The following is a 24,069-nucleotide window of genomic DNA, read 5'->3' on the forward strand; positions in this document are numbered from 1 at the left end:
ACAACCTTTTATTTTGTATAAAGATCCGCTGTCTGATAATCACTTGCAAATTTTCTCAATTCTTTAGGCGAATATTATTTCACGAATCAATTGAAAATATTAGAGTCTTCAAGTTAATCGTCAATCGTTGATTAAGAAAAGAAATCATCGAAAAATCGGAGACTGATTCAATCGATTGATGAAGTTAATTGTCAATCATTGATCAAAAAACGAAATCATAAAAAAAAAACATAAAAGACAGTACACCTAAACTCAGTTTACATTTTTTTCAGTATTCATATAGTTTTGATTCCGTAGTTCATTTCAAAATTTCAGCAGTTAATCATTAATCAATTATCCGATTGACGATTACAATTGAAAGGAATGTAATCGTTAATCGCAATTACGTAACGACTAAAGTAGAAATGTAACCGTTATTCCCAATTAACGATTAAAAAGTATTTAATCGTTAACCGCAATTAATGACTAAACTAGAAGATTAATTGTTAATTGCGATTAACGACTAAACTAGGAGATTAATTGTTAATTGCAATTAACGATTGAAGTAAAAAATTCGTCAATCGTTGATTAAATTTTTGCCCAACTCTGATATACATTAAAGTCTGTTTCACATGTATGAAAAATTAAACATTTTCAGTTCTAGAAGATTCTACGTACTGTCGCGTTGCAAAATTATTTGTATCGAGTTTATTAAAGACAATGTTGCAGCGTTCTTTTAATGCAACGTTGGAAGACTTGCGTAACATGATTTCCTTCGGTTGACGGATAATTCCTCGCATCACGGAGTTGTTTTCTAATTACATGGTTATCCTTCGCACGACAATTTCAAAGTGTAACCTAAGTCGCAAGTCGTGTAAAAAGAAACATACATATACTATATGAAACTACAAATAATTTTGTGAGTGGTATAATTGAATGAATATCAAATATAATTACTTTAATTTTCTGTTTCCGTAATCGTGCCGCTTCTTCATTAACAGGAAATAAGGCTGGAATATAATAATTAGAGGGGATAACAAGAGATTGATTTAAGCGTATTAAGATTAGGAGGCAACGCCGTCACACATGACGTTATTAAAGTCGGATTAAACGAGTGTGACGATTGAGAAATCGATTACTGCAGCCGTTGAGGGGCGGATAGATGCGCGAACAGTTTTAATGAATTTCAATGAGCTTCCACGACCCTCCGTTTGCTCAGAGGTTTAGGCGAACGTTGAACGTAAACGAGGGAATGCAAAATTGCTCAAGCCCCTTGCGTACGGCAACGATGGCGTTTCAACAGGGTGCATTTCAGAGTAGTTAGTCGTTGTTTCCCGCGTCGAAAGAGCAACATCACATCAATTACGGCACCGCTCCGTTTTTCTCAGCTCCGTTTTTCATCATCGAATCTCATCCTGGCAAAAGCAATTTCACAGAGCTTGCGCTCGCATTATTCGCAATAAACATTTTACGTTGCATCTGCTTGCCAGGCGACCCTTATCTTCATTTCTAATTCGATTTCGTTTGATCTGCAATCAAGAATCTTCAAATGAACTACTGCGAAAATAAAGATAGAGGCTAATTTATAAAATTAGCAAAAAATATCTTATTCATTTAGTGGTTCATTCCTTTATGCTCAACTGTATCAGAAACCATGATACTTTTTATTCATGAGTAAACGCATATAGGGTAAACTGTACAATGATGGGCACCCTAAGCCAAAATCGTAGTAAAAATCTTTTTATCTTTTTTTGAAATGTTTAAACGAGCTTAACTTGCTATTATTACATATAGTTTTACGAGTCATATATCATTTATTATAAAATATATTCAGTGAATAACAATCGTAAGACAAATAGTATGAACAGTCATTGGCACAATAAGAAGTAAACGTTAAACAAGCCATTTGTTTTATAATTAAACATATACGCACATATTACGTCTGTAGTACAGTCCGAAATTAAGTTATAAAGCAATAAAGTATACTTACTCGCAACGAAAATTTTAATAAAGCACTATTTACACTGCACTGTGGTCATCCGACGGTCTTACTGGATGTACCAGCGTTGCTAACAGTCATATCGCTGCTCCGGAAGTATAATGACACAATTGCAAAAATTGAAGATACAGTTTAATTCTTCTATGAGAGTAGTTTATAGACATTGTGGGTTATTATTGCAACTTTTAAGTTATTTCAATTTATAAAATAATAAATACCAGCCTCGATTTACATTATGTCGATTTACAAACATCTAGTAAATGCATTTTTGAGCCCGTCAACACAATAAAGTAAATTTTACAAAATTTTACACTTGCGTCATTATACTTCCGGAGCAGCGATATGTGGAGTTCTGCTATGAAAACTTACAACGTTGCTTTGAACTATAAATAAGAAGCAATATAAAATGATTTTATATACCAGGAATTCTTAATATTTGCCGTTTAAATAAAAAGTTCCAATAACTACTGCAGTGCCAGCAATAGTACAGTTTACCCTAGCTATGTGCCCATAGTTACAAAAGTGGTCTAACAATAAGTGAAAATTGAGAAAAAACTGAGTTTATCAGTTATTAAATAAATTTAACGTAATCTTCACGATATCGTCAAAAATAAATCGTTATACAGTGCTTGCTAAAGATTCTATGGAATTCATGTAGTGTTAATATCCTTTTCCTTTAAAAATCTCGAAACAAGAAATATATCACTTAGACCACATTCATAATTACGGGCGCATATAATATCACAAAAAATAAATCTGAAATGCAAATGAAGAAATGAAATCGTACCGAACAATTATCACGACGGATAAAGGAAAACCTGATTGGAAGCAGCGTTGATTATTCCATCATATTTCAATCTACACACAATGGCCGACACTCCCATTCGCTTCTAATTGCCCGTAATACCAAAATGCTCGATGCTGGCCGAGATCGCGCGGCAGATACGTCTTCAGGAAGCAATTAAGATCAGCTATTCGGATTTTTTTCTAGGAGCCTGGTCTCGTCGCGAGTCCAACTTCCTTTTTTTTTATATTCCGCCAGTTTCCAGAGGTCGTTGTAATTTTCTTACGCGTGCTGTACGGCAATCATTGTCATTACTGTACTACACACATCCTGTCCCAATGCTCATCCGTTTCTCCGACCAGCTCCTTCGCACGACAGTCAATCTTCCTCGTGACAAAAGACTATACCCCTTGCGAGCAAACAATGGAGGAACGGATGAAAGCTATCATTGTCGCAATTCTTCTCGTGGTTTACGCGCCGAAAAATTTTGTTTGCTGCGCGGACATCTCCTCGCAGATCGACCTCGAGACGCACGAACGTGATCGGAACTTCGGCGACCTCGATTCGAAGGATTTCGTGGATTTCAACAAAATCAACAGCCAGTCTGAATTCAGTTATTTACTCGGAGAGCTGAGGAAGCGGAACAGCGATGTTGCACGAGTGAGTCAATGTTTATTCACTCTAGCTGGAATTCATTTATTATTTTTGTAGAAACGAGGCTGATTCAGGACTTCGAGAATCTGTGGGTCTTTAAATCGATGTTTTGTTCAGTTTTGTGATATATCACTGTTGGAGCGGTTCGTTTTCTGTAAATTGTTACCGAGTGTCTAATGAAATGGTCCGTTCTGCATAATTTTTCAAAAAATCAATAAAAAAACCCGTCCATTTTACGTAATTTGTTACGAAGTAGCTAAACTGGCTCGTAATAATAAGTCCCAATAAAATCAGTTTAAACGGTTCAAAGTGTGTCAGGATTAAAGAGACAAATCTTGTTAGAGAGTATATCTTGTAAGAACTCGTGAGAAGGAAACTTTCTATCAATGTTTCACATTAAAACAGTCTTGTAAATCCGAATATTATGGCGAACGAAACAATGAAGCAGGTCCGGCCGCAAGGTACATGTATCTAATCTACATTACTCATAACAAACATTTACCACGAATTCTACCATCGACATTTATAGTTCGGCAAACTGCTGAACTTTCCAGCACGTCAGAACATTCTTTATTCCTATTTGACGGTCGAGATCATAAAACCTCTGGTTGGTTATGGATTTACGGGAACCTCGGCGCAACGTCATAAATTCAGAGACATAAATTGATCACGCACACACACACACATATATATCCGTATCTGACAGTAGAATTCCTTGAGGTCGTTACGCGTAAAACACTTTTTATGACACGAGTAAATGGTAAAAGTGTAGGATAACGAATTTATTGACATATTCTTACTGTATTTCTCCGGCAAGATCATACTTGAATTTAAGAAATTGCTGCGGTGAAAATTCGTGATGTGAAACATATTTGTGGAAAAGATAAAGCACAGTAATGTGTTGACATTTACTCGGGAACACGGATGATGGATAAAAACATGGAATTACGGTAGGACCTCGATTAACCGGATCCCGATTATAAACAAATATGTGTTTAAATATGATTATATCAGATGATTGCATAAGTTTATGCCCGATTTGAAAATAAAATTCAATGGTTAAATTGTGAAGATTGGTTGAAGATTTGATTAAAAGATTGGTTAAAATAAAATTAAAAAAAGATTAAATTTTCTAGAATTAGAGAAGAATGGCGACTATATGTATAATTGATTAATAAAGTTGTATTGAATTTTACATTGAATTTTATTTTAAAATCGGGCACGAAGTTGTTGAAATCATCTAATATTATGAAGGGAAGTAAATTTACCAAAATATAAAAATTTATTTTGGAATATAATATACATACATTTTAATTATTTCCTCAGGTCTCGATTATCGATCGGGCCTTAATTTATCCGGGCTGTTTCTCTCCCGATCAAGCATTTGTTTTGTGACTCTTAAAAATTAAACATCTCTTCCGACGTGGAATATTTCCATTTCCTATAATTTTTTAAACTTTATGGACATGGAATTGGTATATTACACCTTATACAATATCTAAATTAATAATAAATGGATAACCTAAACAATATTTTGAATAATGGTACTGGTAATGACACCTCAATGTCACCATTCGAGTACTGATGGTCAGTATGCAAAACATGTTTCCAGGGAGACCGGTCGAAGATGTCGGAGATCATAAACAATGTCCAGATTATTATCGACGGGAAGGAAATAAAACCAAGGTTGGATGGTTGTGAAAATAGTGTTTGCAAAGTGTCAATGTCGTCGACCCGTGATGACGAGGGTAACGTCATAACCGACGTGCACCTCAGAATAATAACGAAGCCTGAGATGGATTCTAAGGTCAATGAAATTCCGGTTGTCGATGGCGTTCGAGGCGTAGAAGGTTCGCATGATCACCCTGTCGTATCCTCAAGACCGACGACATACTTGCGTAACGATATTCCGCAGGTAATTCATAGCATCCTTTATACAGCCATAAAACTAACGAGAACGTAATTATTCAGACCATTATCAATTTTAATCATAACCGTACCCAGGATTTTATACACTCACGATAAAAATAAACGTGAACACGCAAAATAGTAAAAATGGAGAAGATTTTAAAAGGGTAGATGTTACAATTCCTTTTGAGTCACAGTGACCTCCATTAAAAAATGATAACTTTTTTAATATTGGACTATACGATTTGAACTTTCTTGAGAAACTAGAGCAATTAAGTTTACTACACTCAAAAATTGCAATTGGTCGGAATTGTAGAGAAAATACTACAAATTGCGTTTCACAACTTTTTAATGTGGGCCTACATTGAAAATTTAAAAAATACGTTTTGTAGACCTGTGCCAATTATATGCATTGTAAAAGTTTCATCGAAATCCTTAGATTTATTGCAGTTAGAGGCCGAAAATCGTGAAAAACTGCCATTTCTACCATCTCTATACATTTATAGCTCATTGCTGCGTCAATCAATTCTGGTGCTTTCTAAATTTTCCGTATAAGCCCACATAAGAAAGTGGTAAAGCACAGCTTTCAGTATTTTCTCTGCAATTCCGACAACTTGTAATTTTCTTCAATTGTTCTAACTTCTCAAAAAAAGTTAAAATCGTATGGTGCAATGTTAGAAAAGTTATCGTCTTTTTAAGAGTGTCCGAATATTAGTGGGAGTCACTGTAAATAAAATAAGAAAATTAATTATTAGTAATAATTGATTACAGATTCGAGCTCGTTTCGAAGGCGACGAGACTTTTGTCGTTAACGAGTTTAATTGTTACAGATTCAAACTCGTTTCCAAGACGGCGAACCTTGGCATCAAGGTGGAAGAACCTTTCAGAGGCCACAAATTATGTGGCGTTACCATGTTCCGGTGCAATTTACTGGGAGACTATTCCCACAATATGGCGGACGGCCAGCTGCTGTGCCCGTCGTTGACGATAAGATAGAGCCACCACTTAGCAAGACTCAAAGGAGCAATAAATAAAACCCCATTGATCCCGATTATAGTAGTACTCTGTTGTTGTAAATACTATTGCCAAGTTCACTAAAACACAGACATTATATGTAGACAGCGGATTTGATGCATTTATGCCAAAAATGAGAAGCTGTAATTTAAAAATATACTATGTATTACATTATTTTCAACTTCTTGAACGTATTAAAAAAGAAGTTTGTTGCAATTGTTGTAGAACATTTTTATTTTGCATAAAGATCCGCTGTCTAATAGTCATATATGACAAGAACGAATTTGTAAACTATTTAAATAAATTCCAATTTCTGATAATATTAGTTAGTACATTATCTTCCACAAAAACTGTAGCACAACCAAAGTAAAGAGATTAATAACAAGAAATTAATCGGTTGGACATTATAGTTTTATTGTCGACAATTTCTTGTACGTAACACTTCAGAATGATTTTTATTCCGGCTGTCTAATCATAGCACCAACTCTTTTTCTTTTTATTATGAATTTTTATACACAGTGCATAAGAATCGTCTCGGAACATAAAATTACCTAGCGATCTCGTTGTTTTACCTAGATCTTTGATCTTTTCGTTCAAGACGGTAGATAACTCTTTCTATATTATGGAAAAAAATAGCGTACGACTTTAGGCACCCGACGGTTCGAGTTTCGTTTAAATATATGAGTATTTCTATGGCATTAATGCAAGTATATTTGACAAGTAAAGTATTCAAAGTATTGTTTGTGACCCTGAGTTACAAAGAATCTTGGTTCAGAGAGGATAAAGGAGAACAAAAGCTGTTGCGTGTGCAACAGTTTGTATGTTGCTGTTGCAAAAGCGGTTAATTAGTATTACACAGTCGATGGTGTTTAATCTTCGACGGTGCGGAAAGTGATTTTTCCATTGTCGTTGACGCCGGTCGTCGATATTTTATGTGACACAGGTTTGCCATCTGGACCAACCACGGTCTTCGAACTCGAGCTGGAGAATACTCCGTAACTGCCTCCAGAGGGTGGTGCAATTTCTTCTCCGAATCTGGACTGAACTCCCGGTGCAGCCTGCAAAATCGAACATTGTTGTCGACAAATAAACCTGGATTAGCCTCAGCATCATTAATAGAATCATTGATCTCTGTTTTGCAAATTCTGTGAGTAACGAACTAACTGCGTGGATATGTCTGGTGAGAATGAGAAAGAAATATAATGAGTAGACAGCGAATATGATGCATTTATGAGAAAAATGAGTAATATGTTTTGTTGAAATATGTGGTTTGTTTATAAACATTAATAATTCCATCCACTACTTGAACATTTAAGAAATCATTTAAGGAATCATTTAAGAAACAGAAGTAATTGCACTGGTACAATATTGATCATACCGGATTGATTGCGCCAGCTTGATAGCCTCCATGAGGTCCCAGATTGATGCTGGAAACAGCAGAGTGAGCGCCCGGTTGTCCTGAATAACCATCAGTGCCTATGCGATTGGCAGTCTCGAAGATCCTGTTAAAAATGTAATTGTTACAATATATTTACAAACGTACACTGCAGCAATGCATTGCGCATGGCAACAATGGAAAAGTATAATGTTAAATTGGTGTAAGAGAAAGTATTATACGAATAATTGAATGATGACTCGATCATTTCATACAAACATAAATCAATAATCAATTCAACGAAATTAATGTACAGGTTTTGCACTCCAACTTCACCCTTTTGCAAGTGAATTTGGAATGCAAAACCTGTATCAACTACAATGCCTGTCTTATTTCGAATTTAATATATTTTTCGTTTTAATGATCCGAAATTAAAAATGTTTTTGCCGGGAAGACCCACTGCTTTTTTACTCACTGTTGTTGCTGTTTCTGGAACTGGTTTTGCCATTGCCTGAAATAGTCGTCCATTTGCCTTTGGAAGTTGTCCGGAGCGAATCCAGGGAACATGAAAGAAGTAGGATCCGGGAATGAATTGCCTGTGAACATCGAAACACGCGTGAACAATATCCAAAATCCACAAATCCGCTCGTGGACGAACAATTCATGCAAGTCTACACGAAATTCTCAAGTATGCCAACTGAATTTTTCAAGCCTACAATACCTACAGTTACAGAGCAGCCCAACATTTTTTATGCGGTGCAAATGTCATTTCAAATAACGTCGTTAAACATTCATATAACACAATTTTCTGCTAACAAAACACAGAAATTCAACGAGCATCGGATCATTAAGTTTCCTGAGAAATCGCAAAACACCGTAGAACAAAATGTCGCAAAACATCTTCTACATGGTCAAAAAATTCTCTTTCATTTTTCCTTCAGAAAACGAAATAACTTTCCGAACGACCTAATAATTCGACATACTCGTAATCTCGACGCATGCACATCAGTCTGAAATCACTCAACTTTGCCAATCTCCAATCGACAATACAAAAACCAATTAATAAAACCCCGTAAGAATCGTGCCTTGCTCATAATCCTACTCTAAAGCGAATTTCCACTGAGCAATGTTTATCAATTTTACTGAACGCAGATCATTGTAGCATGCATAATCCGCGGGATTCTATCTTGACGATGGGATCCGATCCGCCCGATACAGTCTTCAGTATCATTACCTCCTCCACTGTAACTAAATCCTCCAGCGTTACCAATGTTCGGTGTATATCCAGCATTCGGTACGTATCCAGAATTCGGCACATAGCCGGAGTTCAAATTGGCGGTGTCAGGTGTATTGTCGACGAAAGCACCTCGATCAGCGAAGGAAGGATGTTTGGTGCCGTAGCCTGAAGCAGCTCCGAATCCTCCAGCGAAACTTCCAGCCGATGAACCTCCAGCGAAACTGCCAGTCGATGGATCTCCAGCGAAACTGCCAGTCGGTGAACCTCCAGCGAAACTGCCAGTCGATGAACCTCCTCGATTACCTAGGGAGGGTTGTTTGGTGCCGAAGCCTGAACCAGCTCCGAATCCTCCAGTCGATGGACCTCCAGCGAAACTTCCAGACGAGGAAGCTCCAGCCGAGGCGAAGGACGCAGCCGCACCTTGCCCATTGTGGGTCCCGGTCCAGGCGTAATTGTTAGGACCTGGGATAGAGTTGAAAGAAGGATCACCGTAAGTACCGTAGCTTGAAGGGAAGGTGAACTGGGGCGGTTGGAGGTATCCGTTCGGAGGCAGGGGAGAACCGGAAGCTGCAGGCTTCATCAGAGGCTTCTTCGCCTGGGCAGGCTCCTCGGAATCGATACGAGAACCAAGTCCAACCTTCGGAGTCGTCGACTTCTGCTCGTCCGATGTCTCCGAGTCGGTTGGTTCCGTTGACTCGGGTGCAGATGTCGTAGGATCTGCTTTCGAAGGCGTGGGATTAGCAGCGGAGGTCGTTGAACTTCCACCAGGTGTGGGATTAGCAGCGGAGGTCGTTGGACTTCCACCAGGTGTGGGACGGGTCGGATTCGTCGGGTTTGACTTGGTCGTGGGATTAGGCTTCTTTGGGGATGCGTTCACGGAAGCTGTGCTCGGTGCAGAGACAGTGGTCGATTCCTTGGGCTTAGGCGTGGCGGTGCTTTCAGCAGTGTCCGAACTCTCGAAGACCGATTGCCGTTTCGCCCTCGGCGTTTCGACGAACTCCCTGCCAGCCGTGATATCGCTTTCTTGCGAGCCGCCTTCCCCGACGAACAGAAACAGAACACCAATAGTCGTTTGGTTAATTGTTCCCAGCAATACGCGCCGCGATGCTTGCTGCTCGTCGTTATTCCCCACATGCTTTCCTGGGATGGCAGCTTCGCTTGGGTCTAGCGAACATTCGAGGCTGTCTCAGATTCTAGATACACCACTGGCGGCGAACACCTGAATGCAGGGCTTCAATGAAACTGTATACTTTTCGAGGTAAAAGTTATCTTGTAAACTTGGAACTTTTAACCCTTTGCACTCGGAACTATTCTAATACGAAAACTAAACAGTTCTTCTTCAGGAGCTTTTTCCGATTTTCGAAAAAGTAAAGATTTATCACTGAAAAATTACTGTTACATCAGAAACTGAAAATTTTAACAGTTCCCTTCAAGCCCTGCCTACATGTTTCGACTCTGAACGATTTTCTTGACGAGCTGCTATGGTCATGGATAGACAGCGGGCCTTTATGAAAGTGTTGTGACAGTCTCCAATGCTCAGCAGACCTAAAGCTTCACCGAAAACGCATGCGTGTGAGAAGGAAAGTTTGAAAACACGTTGGATAAAGTAGACAGACATGAGGTTTATTTTTCTTCTTTGCTTCCGAGACGGGTTCCATGTAGCTCTATTGAGTTAGGAGGAAACAGTGACCGAGTCGCCGAATAAACATGCAAGAACGGCCTCGTCGTGAAACTTCTCGAACACACACATACACACACTGAAACGCTGATTTCTTCACGAGGACATATTAGGATTCCCCAGTAGCCCAGCAAAGTAGAATGAAAGTCGTGGACGTTGTTAGCCATTGGTAAACAGAAATATGATGGAAAAGTTCGTTCTGCTGTGGAACATCAATTTGAAAGTTGTACAGTACAGGTTCCCGTATAACGCGACCAGAAACTAGTTTAAAAAGACGGTACACATGTATGTATTGTATGTTACAGTAAATGTACAGTGCAGATAGTAATTTTAAACAATTTATTCATCGCGTCATATGGGAGTCTACTGTATTAACACACTTCACGGAAAACGTCGAACTGTTAACTGTCTTTTATTCCGGTCTTCATACATTGATACGATCGTGTTAATTAAATTGGTTTGTGGAGCAATTGGTGAATAAATGACCGGACAATATATTTTTTACATTTTACATTATTAAATATGTTGTTATTTAATCAATTACTAGGGTAAAGCGCCCAAATATGGTATAGTCGCCTATTATGGCACTACCTTATGTCTTGTAAAGGAGAAGTCACATTCTAGTGAGAAAATCCTCAAACAATAGTTTACCATGTTTACTCAACAGTGTGCAGTGCAATCGCACCATTCTATACATTTTGGTATCGATCCTCCACGTGTTGAATATTTTTGTGGTTAGATTTTCGATCGTATCTTTTTCGAAGAAGGTAAGTTATTTCGAAATGTTTGAACATGTCTGTAGTTTCAGTTTCTTTATATTAATGTTTGCCAACTGTTAGTTTGGGCTGAAATTAATTTTCTCTGTGCCAGTAGCTAGTATTATCAGTCCACGTGGAGTTCCCAATATGGCACCACCAAGGGTTCCCTAATATGGGTATAGCTGTATATTGACATTCTTGGTGTGGGTGCCGAATATGGCACTAGGTGTCATATTAGAGACTCAAGGTGTACCATATTAAGAACCCCTTTCGCTGGAGCCTGCAAATGATACACCACAAAAAAAATGTTTTTCCCACAAGCTGTATTAATTTTTTAACAAACTTGACCCCAGAATCTTATAGGGAGGAAATGCATCTACAACTGGTAATGTTTTGGACGAAAAGGAGCAGTCTAAAATAATCAAAAAATGACATCACCAAAAAGTGGTTCATAATTGATAAATAAAAAGAAAATTTATCATATTTGATAAAATGAAAAAGAAATCATATACATTGGAATTATTCTGGGTCAGAAGAAATGTTTAATTGTCAAGTTAAAATTCCGGTCAGATTACACATTTTTCTAACAGCTCAGCAACACAAATCAAAATATGTATTTACAAAATATGTAATTTACGCGGAATCAAGAGTACGTTCGAAAAATCCATAATCTCTTATCAAACATTTTCTCGTTTCCATTGAAATTACGTGAACTGTTTTTCATAATTATGTAACTACTATACGTTTACAGAAAATGTAAACAGTGTGCATTCGATATAGCAGAAAAATCTCAATCACGCGAGGAGAACTCGAGCAAAAAGGAAGTTGAAGGAAAGTATCTTGATAAGGGTCAAGGTCGAGAACGAAACGAGGTCACGGTTAATAATTTCGCGAAGAATTATCGCCGCTTGTTGATCGGAACATGCGTTACGTTTCACAAATAGAATCGGGAGAAGCGCACTAAAGAAACGACCAGTTAATATCACATACGTGAGGGAATATCGATTACCGATTTGCTACTTTGCATGCACCAACTCATTTGTATAGTCTGTGCCCATTTTACGGAAACGTGACATGCGGACGGAATCCATTATCTGCTGACACTTTTATTGACACTTTGTCGCATTCAATCATCCGGAGAGTCCCACAAACGCTTCCGCTTTTCCTTTATTTCATTCGAATCAAATGAATCTTGATTAATCGACGAGAAAATTCAATTAGTCGTTGAATCCCAGCGGATCTACGCATTTATGACTTAAACAGCGAATTTTATGCATTTATAGCAAAAATAAGTAGGTGTAGATTAAAACGGTAAAAACATTAGAAGACTTTAAAAATCCTGTTATATTATTTCCAACCAGTTAATCATATTAAGAAAGAAAATAAATTTCTATTTCACTCCAGTTCGTAGCAATTCAGGTAGAAAATTTTCATTTTGCATAAAGCAGCGGTTTCCAACCTGGGAGGCGCGGACTATTGCCAGGGGAGTATTTTTTTTGTAACAAAGTTATTATTATTTAAAACGTGTCTATATTATTATATCTATTAAAAGATAGGGAGGCGCGGAAAAAAATTTTTTTTTAGGGAGGCGTAGTAGTACATATAAAGGTTGGAAACCGCTGGCATAAAGATTAACTTTGCAATGTATGAAAACTGTGTGTAGATACGTATATTCATTCTAGCTATTTTCTGGTTAAAATCAATTTTTCAAATGAAAGTACATGTGTATGTTGTAAATAAATAAATAATTATTGTAATTTTAAATATTCTTGATGGATGAAATGGATTTGCGAAGGTGAAATTGATTAGCAAAAGGTTCAATTTGACTTGCAAACGGATGAATTTCGAGTGCACAAAACCTATAATTGAGCACAATTCTTAGTAATAATTACGGATATTCTGATATTCTTGGAAGAAGCATTGCCCGAAGCAAAATCGCAGTATTTCTCGAGTCGACTTCGACGTAGAACGTAGAATGACGTTCGCTCCTGCCATTGAAGAAAGCCGAATATGTAAATAACGAAGCGACAGCCTCGGACCTGTTCCCGAATACAAGCATTCCTCGGTATTTGCGTATCCGTCGGATTCGAGTCGCCTACACTTCTCGGATTAACAATAATTTATGAACATTTCACGGCTGCTTCGTCGCCGGTTTCTCAATTATCCTGAAATTTCCGCTTTAAATGCGCGGCCGTTGCGTAACTTATTGTTGGAGATAATTCGTATTATCCTTGGCTTACGCAATGGAGGAGGATTTCATCGGAAATTAATATTCGACCAGTTCGACGACAATGGAGAGGCTTCCACGAACACCTGACCGTAGATAATTAAACCAATCGTGATCATTCACGCGGGAACGGACTGCCCGATTTTCTAAACCAATGATTAATTTTCAAGGTGCACAAAATCAGAATTTTATGTTGACTGTTTGAATTTCATTGACCGAGCTACGTTGATTTTCTAGGATTTTCTACGATATTTGATTATGTTAGACGGAAGTCTACAGTAAATGTTTGCAAAGTCCTCGGCGCAGTCATCAATGATGCACGCGAAAAACAACCGTTAAGTCTACGAGACTCAGAGTGCATTCAAACTTCGGCCAGTCTTCTTCCAGTAAAAGTGTGAGTGTGTTAACGTTTGCGAATCACTTGGACCAACGAATCAATTAGCCAGTTCGACAGTCCGCATCGCACTAATTACCACGCGCAACAATCCCGTGTATCCACGTGTTAATAACAGAAAGAGTTTCGTATATTTTTGTGCATCGGTGACTGTTACAGCAAAGCGGTGTGTGTTCGCGTGTCTGTGTTTGTTGAACGACTACTCACTTCTCCGAACTCTGTAGAACGGCACGCTAACATCCGCGAGTGATCCCGCGACGCTGATAATCACGAGTAACGTCAAGATCCTGGTATCCATTATTGTCTGGGAACAGTGGAAAACAGACAGCGAAATTTGTCCAGAGAGTTGGTTGTGTCACTACCGAACGCGGGAATTCGAATGGTCCTGACGCTGCCGCTGCCGCTGTTTCTACCGGAATGACTGTCTCAATTGGCACCGCCGTCATCTTATATAGCATTCGCCGGTACCGGCTTCTTTCCGCACGTGTGAAAAATTGCACAGAAACGCAAAACTGCAGAATTCAAAGCTCCCCGCATGTCGACGGAAACCGAACGTTGCAGTAGCTCCGCCACTAAAATATGTATTGCGGTACCTACAATTCAACATAGATAAGTAAACATAGATACATTAGTAAATATATAAATATATTAATATATATAAATATATAAATATATAAATATATAAATATATAAATATAGTAAATATATTAGTCATTATAGATACATTAGTAAATATAGATATACATATTAGTAGATATAATATAATATAATAGATATATTAGTAAATACAGATATATTAATAATTATACATACATTAGTAATTATAAATATATTAGTAAATATACATACATCAGTAAATATTGATATATTATAATAAAAATATCAATACATACATATACATATAATATATTGTATATTAGTAATTATACATAGATAAGTACATTACTAAATATACATAGATACATTAGTAAATTTAGATACACATATTAGTAAATATAGATATACATATTAGTAAAGATATAATAGATATATTATTAAATATAGATGTATTAGTAATTATAGATACATTATAGTAAATATCAATATATAAGTACATTAGTAATTATCAATATATTAGTATATTAGTAAATATGAATACATTAGTACCTATATTAGTAAATATCAATAAATTGTCCAATTCGTGACCATCGCAATGAATCATTCGTAACTTCGTTGTACAGCCAATTTAAAAACGTTGGTAACTGGTGCACTTCGATCAAAAAAATTTGACATCCTTGAATCTACAAATACTTTTGCGGTCACACAATTTGTACATACAACAGCACATCCATATGTATGTACTCATTAAGTAAATATTATAATTTTTGTAATCACTCTCTTGAAAACTTTGTGGAGTTACTAATACTCGATCATCGTATTTAAATAAGCAATCTACTGCATCCTGTAAATATGTCCTCTTATAATTCAGTTTGTGTATTCAATATTAGCAAGGTTTTTGTGTTTGTATTCACGTTTCCTTACTCGTTATACGTTATATATGTTACAAAATAACGATGAACAAGTGTTTCCATCATAGTGTTTGTCTTCGAAGGAAAAATCCTGAACATTATAGCAACGCAAACAACAGTGAATCATTTTGCAAATCCTGTCTTCTTTACTTGATAATTGCATGAAGATAACATATGAATCAACTTACATCCACATTGAGGTATAGTTTTTTAGTTGTTTATGTTTAATGGAAAACAAAATCATTCGCATTGACCTTGCGTAACAACCCAGTGATCTTGATCTGTATTGTCAGCCAAAATCCAGTTTTTTTCCTCTTGTTCTTTGTACTCCGCAATTTTTATTTTGATAACCTTATAATAACAACGATAACAATTGTTTACTTTAAATATCATAGATGATTACGGAGTGAAGATATTTTGGAGTTAGGTTGTTCGCTTGGAGATCCTGTCCAGTCCAATCACAGCGTCTACCAATCAGCTTTTACTTTTTGGATCATGCGAATGACCGAGACATTCGAAATTGAGCGTAGGCGATCGAAGGATCAACAAATCCATAGGATTTTTGATTGACAGCAATTTTGAAATTGAAGATGTTCACACACTTTACACATTTCAACCAAAAAAGACAAACTCGAAAAATTCTAAAATTACAATAAAGAATTGGCGCTTATATTGGTTAAAATTGGAACAACTTGGATACCTTGTATATTTTAAACAAATTCAAAAAGAAAGAAAGGCGCGAACTTCAATAAATTATATTGGCAAACTGGCAATGTGTTGCATCATTTTCCACTGTTTTGAATTTGATCTTTCACCCAGTGATCTCTTACATTTGCATTGATCATTCGAAGAACCGTGTATCATTTCTATTAAAAAGAAATTTAAATAACTAGATCAGCAGAAATTGTTAATCACATTCAAGTGTGTAATCGAGATTTATTATTGTCGTTGGTAAAACTATGCATATGTAATGTAACTGATATATACTTTTATATTATTTACGTATCTTGTTGCAGCTGATAATCGATAAATAATAATCGAGACAGTTCATTCGTCATTTTTTCCAATTAACAAGAGAACGCATGCGTCGATGATGAATTATCGATGAATCGATCAGGATCTGCCCGCGGTTAGTTGATTATTGGGTTGCAATCGACAAATCACTATGTTCTGCTCCTTTCGTAGAAATCATTGACACTGCGGTTCCTTTGTGTGTTTAACAAAATATCGCGAACTACACCGATGTGTAATTCACCAATTACCGCGATTATTCACCGCGAATTACACCAATTTCCACAAAAGGTTTTCCTCCTTTGGGAAAACTCCATAAAAGAATAACGCAATCATTTGTATTCTTTCGTAAAGATGTTAAACAGATCCCTTAAAAATTGTTTATATATATTTTATATTCTTATATATTTATTTCAATCACGAATACAGAATGATCACTATAATAAATGAGACAATTTAATATTTTACCTCTACATTTCTCTGTTTGTAAATAAAAATAGCGAATATCTCTCAGATTTGTCAACATTGTCGCAGTGGAATTGTATTTTTAAATGTGCACAAAAGTAGCCGAAATTCTGAAGAGTTCGGAGAGGTCACAGTCAAGGTCACAATCAAGATATCCTTCTGAAACATTGATGTGCCCATAATGATGAAAGTAGTCTGTCATATATTTCTTGTTTCGAGATATTTCGAGGAGAAGGATATTAACACTGAATGAATTCTATAAAGTTACATGTAACATTGTATGTACTTGCTAAATAAACCTATCGGTTTAAAGCAATAATGAATAAATAAAATAGTTTTGAAATAACAAGCACTATCTGACATCGAATTCATTTAGTTTAAAACAATGTCATGTGAAATAACTGATAAACTCATTTTTCTTAAATTTTCACATAGATCTGTTTCATAATTATGGGCACACATTTGCTGTTTTCGAGTCGCTTCTCTCATTTACTATGCTTGTCATTTTCGAATGACATTTCGCTTCTCCATAAAATGTTTAAGAGAGGGTAGACTCCTTTTTCCAGGGTTACAAGGGAGCGGGATTCGCCTTCTCATTTCACGATAATATAAACACGGGGATTTTTAGTAGTAAAAAACGCTAGAGAAAAGATCGATCTAGGGCGCTATCTCCATCAAAAATCCTATTTATCGTTTACGAGGCGTAATTTGCACTGTTCGGCAGCGTAATTTGCATTATTTGGAAGCATACAACTGCGCATTAGCTATTTTCATAGCTACATACTGCCGAGTAATGCAAATTACGCCTCGTAGACGAAATAAAATATATAAAAAAAGCTTTTTAAAAATTACGCTTATATTAAAATGCACTAGAAAGGAGGAAATAATTTTTTTCCTGGTTCTCCATTAAATACCGAATCCAGTTAAATGATTAATAATATTTTTCTCCTTTAAGGAATTATAGTTCAAAATATCTTCTGTTAGAAAATTAGTGTCGGAATAGATAGAAAAATTTAATATAAATTTAAATAAAATCATTACATTAGTGAGTATAAATAAAAGCGGTATTTTATGGAGAACCGGGAAAAAAATTATTATCTACTTTCTAGTGCATTTTAATATAAGCGTGGTTTTTAAAAAGTTTTTTTATATATTTTATTTTCTACTTTTATTGTCATCGGAAGCAAGTGTGTATACAAAATTTCAGCGAGATTGAATTATGGGAAGATGTTTAAAGTTCGATTACAAGATTTGACGGATACAACAACAACACGGCAAGTTAATATAAGCGTGGTAATAATAAACAAATAGGACTTTTGAGGGAGATAGCGTCCTAGATCGATCTTTTATCTAGCGTTATTGACTACTGATTTTTGTATTATCGAGAAATGAGAAGGCGAATCCCGAACCCTCGCAATCCTGGAAACGAGTCTACCGCCTTGAAATCTGAAGTCGACGAAAATTTGTTGGTTCCGTTCTCAGCGAAGACGCAGATTGAAATTCGTGCGCGTGACGATTGCGAACAGAATTCCCACATTATGTTCACCGCGATGACCTTGAAACTACTACCATACGGTAGTAGATTAGTATATCTAGATTCGCGCTCACCAGACAATTGCCGAAAGACAAGAGCGGTATCATCAAAAAAATCAAACCGTTGATCGGGGAACAAAAGGAAGTATCGCGACGATCGTTTCATAAGCAGAAACAATGGACGAGCATGGTTGTTCCTCGATTCGCGCCTGTGTGTGTGTTGCGTATAGTACACCTAAGCCACGAGTAGGTTGCGCGTCTTGACATTGAACCCGAGAGGCAGATGTACCTTGGTTTCAGAGACAATAAACGCCTTCGTGAAACGGAACGAGCGGCTGTCCAAAGCCTCTGCGGATTAATACGCAGAAGGTAATCAACTTTCGCAAGTGGGTATTCCCCAGACGGCGTCATTCGGACGTCCACAGTCGACGGAACTTATCTAGGAGCAATGCTGCTGGAAATTCGCGACGCAGATCATTTGTTTTAATTTTCTTTTCATTAATTTTACTGAGTATTGTATACGATGCAGAAATTCTTGTGGATTAATAAACAGCCTTGTTGACTAATCGCTGCTGGTTATGGGCGAGTTGAGACTCGCTGTGGACAGCCAACTTCGTCAGGCTTTTGTAGGGGCCATGAAAGAAATGAACAGTTATCTTCCGGTTTCAGCAAGCTCTCTTCGTTGTATGGCTTTCTTTAACATGTTCCAATATTTATTTTAGCAGCGGCCTTCGCGGTTGTAATTCAACTGCAGATCTTTATGCAGTACAAGATAATTCTGGATACTGGGACAAATTACTGTGCTCTTTTTTTATTACCACGCTTATGTCAACTTGCCGTGTTGTATATTATTTAGATTTCGTTTGAGTTTCGTTTAAATGTGCTTCAGTAAAGAAGTTCACTAAAAAAAATTTCACAGAGAAACATTTCTAATATTAATATTTCTAAAAGAAAAAATCTGGAACCAGTCATTCTGACCCATTCGGTAGTTTTAGTGTTAAATAAAAATTTCGGATGAAGTGGGTTTGAAACCCACTACATTCGAAATTTTTATGTAAATAGAATTTTTGCACAACCCCATGGTGAGGGGTTTTGCTTTGCTACCTGTTTGGGCTTATCGTGTAATCTGTGAAATTTTACGAAACCCTGATTATAGAAGGGCAGAAGGATATGCAGCTAAATGTTTGTATGTACAGTTCTTCTAGAGATAAGATTCTCATTTGGAAAGCTTCGTTAACGCGACCTCTAATAGCCTGCGTGTTGTTGTCGCCATGTTACTTTAGGGTTTTCAGGTATATAAATCGAACGTTGAAGATGGAATGTTCAGTGCGAGTTTCGTTTACGTGTGACAACTTAAATACGTGGGACTAAGGAAGACCATCATGTCGAAAACAGGAATTTTAACGCTCATGGTCCTTTTCCTATCGCTGCACGACGCTAAAGGTAATTTTTACATATTTTCTTCTGCGATGGGTAATCGCAATATTATTTTACGTATGTTAGAAACTTCGATGTACGACTATAAATGATTCGTAGTACTTCAATGTTCAAATGAAACTGTTCATGTTATTTACATACCAATTTTCACATGTCACTCTTTTTTTTACATGGTTTTTCGAGCGAAATATGTTTCTTTACTTATCTTACACGTTTTTTGAACAACTTGTGGAGCAAATTTCCCATTCTATTATATGTAGATTTTTTGAGGAACGTATTTTCCGCGTGAAAAAAGAGTTTAGACATTGAAATGCAATAGTTTTGCTAAAAATATGTACAATGGAGTGACGTAACAATGAATAATATGCTTCTAAAGAACGAGCAATGTGAATCATTTGCGTAATTGTTTAAAACTGAGAAATTCATGTGCATCATTTAATAAGCTAACGTAGCAACGATTATGTTATGATCGATCAGACGTTCCTATGATTAAATGCTATGTTTTTTTACAACTGCCCGACAGTTCACGGATATTTAATGACGCACAGATTTTTCAGATAATGTTGCACTGTAGTACACTACAGGAAATGTGTATATTAAGTGCTATGGTAAATAGTTTCCGACCTGGGTAATGAACATCGAATTAATAATGATCACATAAAGAGTAATATTGGGTTGGAACGAAAGTTCGTAGCGTTTGTAAATTAAAATTGAAAGCTAAAATTCAGATATTTATTCATAGATTTATTCAATAACATATTTTTCATTCTGCTCTATTACTTTTTGCCATTTTTGAGGTAACTTCTCGTGTTATTGAATAAACATATGAATAAATACCTTAATTTTATCTTACATTAGATTCTTAATTTGAAACCGCTACGAACTTTCTTTCCAACTCAATATAATTTAACACTAAACCTACCGAGCACTAAAAGCGACTAAAATGTCTTACAATTAGCTTTACAAAAATGACAAGGCTCTATTTATTTAGATTCTGTGCAATTTTTGTTGCAATATGTGCCTGAGTAAAAAATCTGTCAAATCAATTTTCATGTAACCAAGTTCATAGTTTCAATAATTGTGAAATGAAAAGTATGAAACCGGTCAATTGACCGGCAGTGATCGGTTTAGTCAAGTGCACGATTAAACAATATGTGTATCTCTGATATATGTTCAGTATAAATATAATCTTAAAATCATAATTAATATATGTTAATATATTCGTGATAAAGAAAAAATTGAAATATAATGAAAATATATTCAGACAATTTTTAAAAAAGTGTTTTATTATTAGTGTCTTATACTTGGTCGGTTTGCTCTCTGAATCTGACACGAAAAAAAAACGAAATTACACATGTGCCTGTCGTAACTTGAATTCGGCGAGAAATCCGTTTGATTCGCAGAAAAAAAACTTTCAATGCGATGACGTTGGTATTCTACGTAAAAAAGCGGTATAAAAAATTTAAGATAATTCACATCCGTGAGTGACTTAACATTATTTATGGACAACAAATTGTATACACAATGGTACTCGAAAATCTGAGATCATCTATTGCCACGAACAAAATTCCCCGTTCGCGCTTTTATATCGTTTTATTCTTTGTCGAGTTACTTAACGCTGTTAGTGACTTATTCATATATATTTTTATACACTTATATACTTTTATACACTTTTATATACTTGTATACTTTTGTGCTTTTATATACACTTACAATTTTACACTTATACTATTATACACATATACTTTTTACATTATTCCATTACACGCTTTTCGATATTTCTTGCGAGCAGTGAACAGTTTGTTTTATAACTGTCTTTTTCTTAAAAAATACTTGCACGTACATAATGATATGGAGTTTAATATTTTTCAAGTCATGTATGAGTATTTACATACATACTTTTGTTTTAGGTAAACCACTATCGGGTCATGATGTCATAATTAACAGCGAGATAATTAGAAACTCAAGGTCATCTGTATTAGACTTCCCTGGGGAACCACATTCTCATCGTTCTTGATTGGTGCTAATCTCGACAGTCCCGTTTAGTAATTTGTTCATAGACGCTACCAACAAGATGATGGTGTTAATGAACAAAGCCGAAACAATAAAGGAAAACCAGGAAAAAATACTCAAAATTGCTGACAGATCTCACTGAAGGTAACAATGGCATACAAAGAACACACTAAAAGTTTGATCATACTTTTTAAAAAAGAACCTGCAATATAATGAGTGTTATTTAATTAGACAGCTGATTTGATGCATTTATTTTATGACAATAATGAGTAGGTGTAATTGAAAACAGTGAAAACATTGGACGAATTTCAAAATACTGTTACATTATTTTGAAACCATTAAACATATTAAGAAAGAATACAAATTTCTATTTCGCTCAAGTTTGTTACAATTCGCTTAGATAATATATATATATATATATATTTTGCATAAAGATCCGCTGTCTACTTATTATACAGGGTGTCCCAAAATTCCTTCAACAGCCGGAAATGGAAATATTTTTGCAAAGGAAAATGTTGCTTCAAATGATCTCAGGAACCTCCCATTTCCGGCTGTTGAAGGAATTTTGAGACACCCTGTATAAGTCAAGCCTGTCCAACTTCTTCGTCGCGAGCTACACGGTCCCCACCAGTCTCGTACGACCGTATGAAATAGTGGGGGAACGTCACCTCCCACCTTCGCCGAATGAAGGAGTCGAGGACCTGGCCAAAGGTTGGACAGATCTATTATGAATGAAAGTTAATTTAGGATAATGACAACGTCAACGAGTAAATGAAAATGTTCAAGTGAAAATACAAATTAGAAGATACCTCGATAATATTCATATAAAAAAAATTTTCTTTATTCCAAGACTTCCACTAAAACATTCTAAACTGGTGAAATTTTCTGTACAGCACCTAAAGCAACATCTTGCGCATCTCCATCTGGCCCAACATCAAGTGATCATTCGAAAATAGAGCCTGAAAACATTGTGGAGTTACCATCCGATAAATTGAATCCCATAATTATCGATATTCCCAATAGCGAAAAAGAAACACACGAAGACACAAATCATTATCAGATGTCAGACTCTAAAAATGAAGTAAAAAATGATGATCCATTGAGCATTGTTTCGAATGAAAATAAAATAAAACCGACGCAAATAACTAATGCGGAAGTCGTAAAACCTCTTGAACCCGTTAATTCTCTTGCGAAATTAGACTCGAATGAAAATACTAACAAAGAAGTGCAACCTATATTTCATTCGAACACAACACAGCTCGAGAAAGCAACGGACGTGTCAGAGAAATTATAAAATCATACGATAAACGAAGAGGAAAGCACTGAAAATAATATAAAGGAAATCAACGAGGAAAATAATATAATTAGCTAGTAAACGAAGGAAGCAGCATAATAACGTGGAAAGGAATTTCAAGGGAATGCCATTGACATTATAGCGGAAACGGAAGTGATGCTCCGCAGTTGCGACATCGAATACTACATTAATGTCGTGAAGAATTAAGAAGTACTTACCAGAGGTTAATGGTGATTTAATGTTTTAGATATTGGAATGTGTTTCTCTCACGAAATTTTATAAACACTTGTACAATTCACTGTACATCAATTAGTTCAGTAAAGAAGAAAATTTTCATGAAAATTTACAATTGGATTTGTTTACACTAATTTTACGAATATTACAATAAAATCACACAATTTATGCATGCACATGTTTCTTTACGGACAATCCAATGAGTAAGATTATTCGACATTGACATAGATAAGATGCAAACAGAAGCTGTTAGCATAAATAAAACTGCGTATCCATAAATTTGGTTCTTCTTGTGTAGAACAGTGTTTTTCGTTTGTTAATAAAATAGCAATGCATAATTTTATTGTGAAATTCCTTTTTATTCTATTATCGTTAGTAATTTTCTGATTTCTCATTCTTAGGAACTGAAGTTTTCTATTTCGTTTTGTCTGAAGTACTTCTTCGAGTTTATTATTGTTAAAACGTGTAGAAAAGATTTGTTGCAGCGAGGTTAATGTGGTGGCGCGTCAATATTGTTGAAAAGAATGCAAGTCGGCGCGAGTGCACCGTGCAAAATCGTTTCTCCCC

The 24,069-nt window shown here is 36.0% G+C and overlaps 2 protein-coding genes and 1 long non-coding RNA gene across 3 annotated transcripts; 2 read left to right on the forward strand and 1 right to left on the reverse strand.

Annotated features, from left to right (window-relative positions):
* Positions 1 to 441: 441 nt before the first annotated feature.
* LOC143207592 (uncharacterized) lies at positions 442 to 7,309 on the forward strand. The gene is made up of 3 exons (XM_076421254.1): positions 442 to 3,422; positions 5,029 to 5,331; positions 6,155 to 7,309. The coding sequence occupies exons 1-3, from the start codon at positions 3,186 to 3,188 to the stop codon at positions 6,356 to 6,358; spliced, it is 744 nt and encodes a 247-aa protein (XP_076277369.1). The 5' UTR covers positions 442 to 3,185; the 3' UTR covers positions 6,359 to 7,309.
* LOC143207591 (uncharacterized) lies at positions 6,728 to 14,443 on the reverse strand. Its single transcript, XM_076421253.1, has 5 exons — positions 14,215 to 14,443; positions 8,948 to 9,412; positions 8,189 to 8,309; positions 7,717 to 7,840; positions 6,728 to 7,396 (listed from the first exon to the last, which is right to left on the reverse strand). The coding sequence occupies exons 1-5, from the start codon at positions 14,303 to 14,305 to the stop codon at positions 7,208 to 7,210; spliced, it is 990 nt and encodes a 329-aa protein (XP_076277368.1). The 5' UTR covers positions 14,306 to 14,443; the 3' UTR covers positions 6,728 to 7,207.
* A 3,536-nt stretch (positions 14,444 to 17,979) lies between these two features.
* Positions 17,980 to 23,788, forward strand: LOC143221748 (uncharacterized). Its single transcript, XR_013011843.1, has 3 exons — positions 17,980 to 19,967; positions 21,872 to 22,118; positions 22,868 to 23,788. It is a non-coding gene; the product is annotated as an uncharacterized LOC143221748 (long non-coding RNA).
* The last annotated feature ends 281 nt before the right edge of the window (positions 23,789 to 24,069 follow it).

This window comes from Lasioglossum baleicum, chromosome 3 (genome assembly GCF_051020765.1).
Source record: "Lasioglossum baleicum chromosome 3, iyLasBale1, whole genome shotgun sequence".
NCBI lineage: Eukaryota > Metazoa > Arthropoda > Insecta > Hymenoptera > Halictidae > Lasioglossum > Lasioglossum baleicum.

Bases quoted from the DNA above. Each gene is read 5' to 3' on its own strand.
- LOC143207592 (XM_076421254.1), top strand. From the start codon at position 3,186: ATGGAGGAACGGATGAAAGCTATCATTGTCGCAATTCTTCTCGTGGTT. The intron at 3,423-5,028 runs GTGAGTCAATGT...ACATGTTTCCAG, and splicing joins GGAACAGCGATGTTGCACGA to GGAGACCGGTCGAAGATGTC. The intron at 5,332-6,154 runs GTAATTCATAGC...TAATTGTTACAG, and splicing joins TGCGTAACGATATTCCGCAG to ATTCAAACTCGTTTCCAAGA.
- LOC143207591 (XM_076421253.1), bottom strand. From the start codon at position 14,305: ATGGATACCAGGATCTTGACGTTACTCGTGATTATCAGCGTCGCGGGA. The intron at 8,310-8,947 runs GTAATGATACTG...CGATGTTCACAG, and splicing joins ATTTAGTTACAGTGGAGGAG to GCAATTCATTCCCGGATCCT. The intron at 7,397-7,716 runs GTATGATCAATA...TCGATTTTGCAG, and splicing joins AAGCTGGCGCAATCAATCCG to GCTGCACCGGGAGTTCAGTC.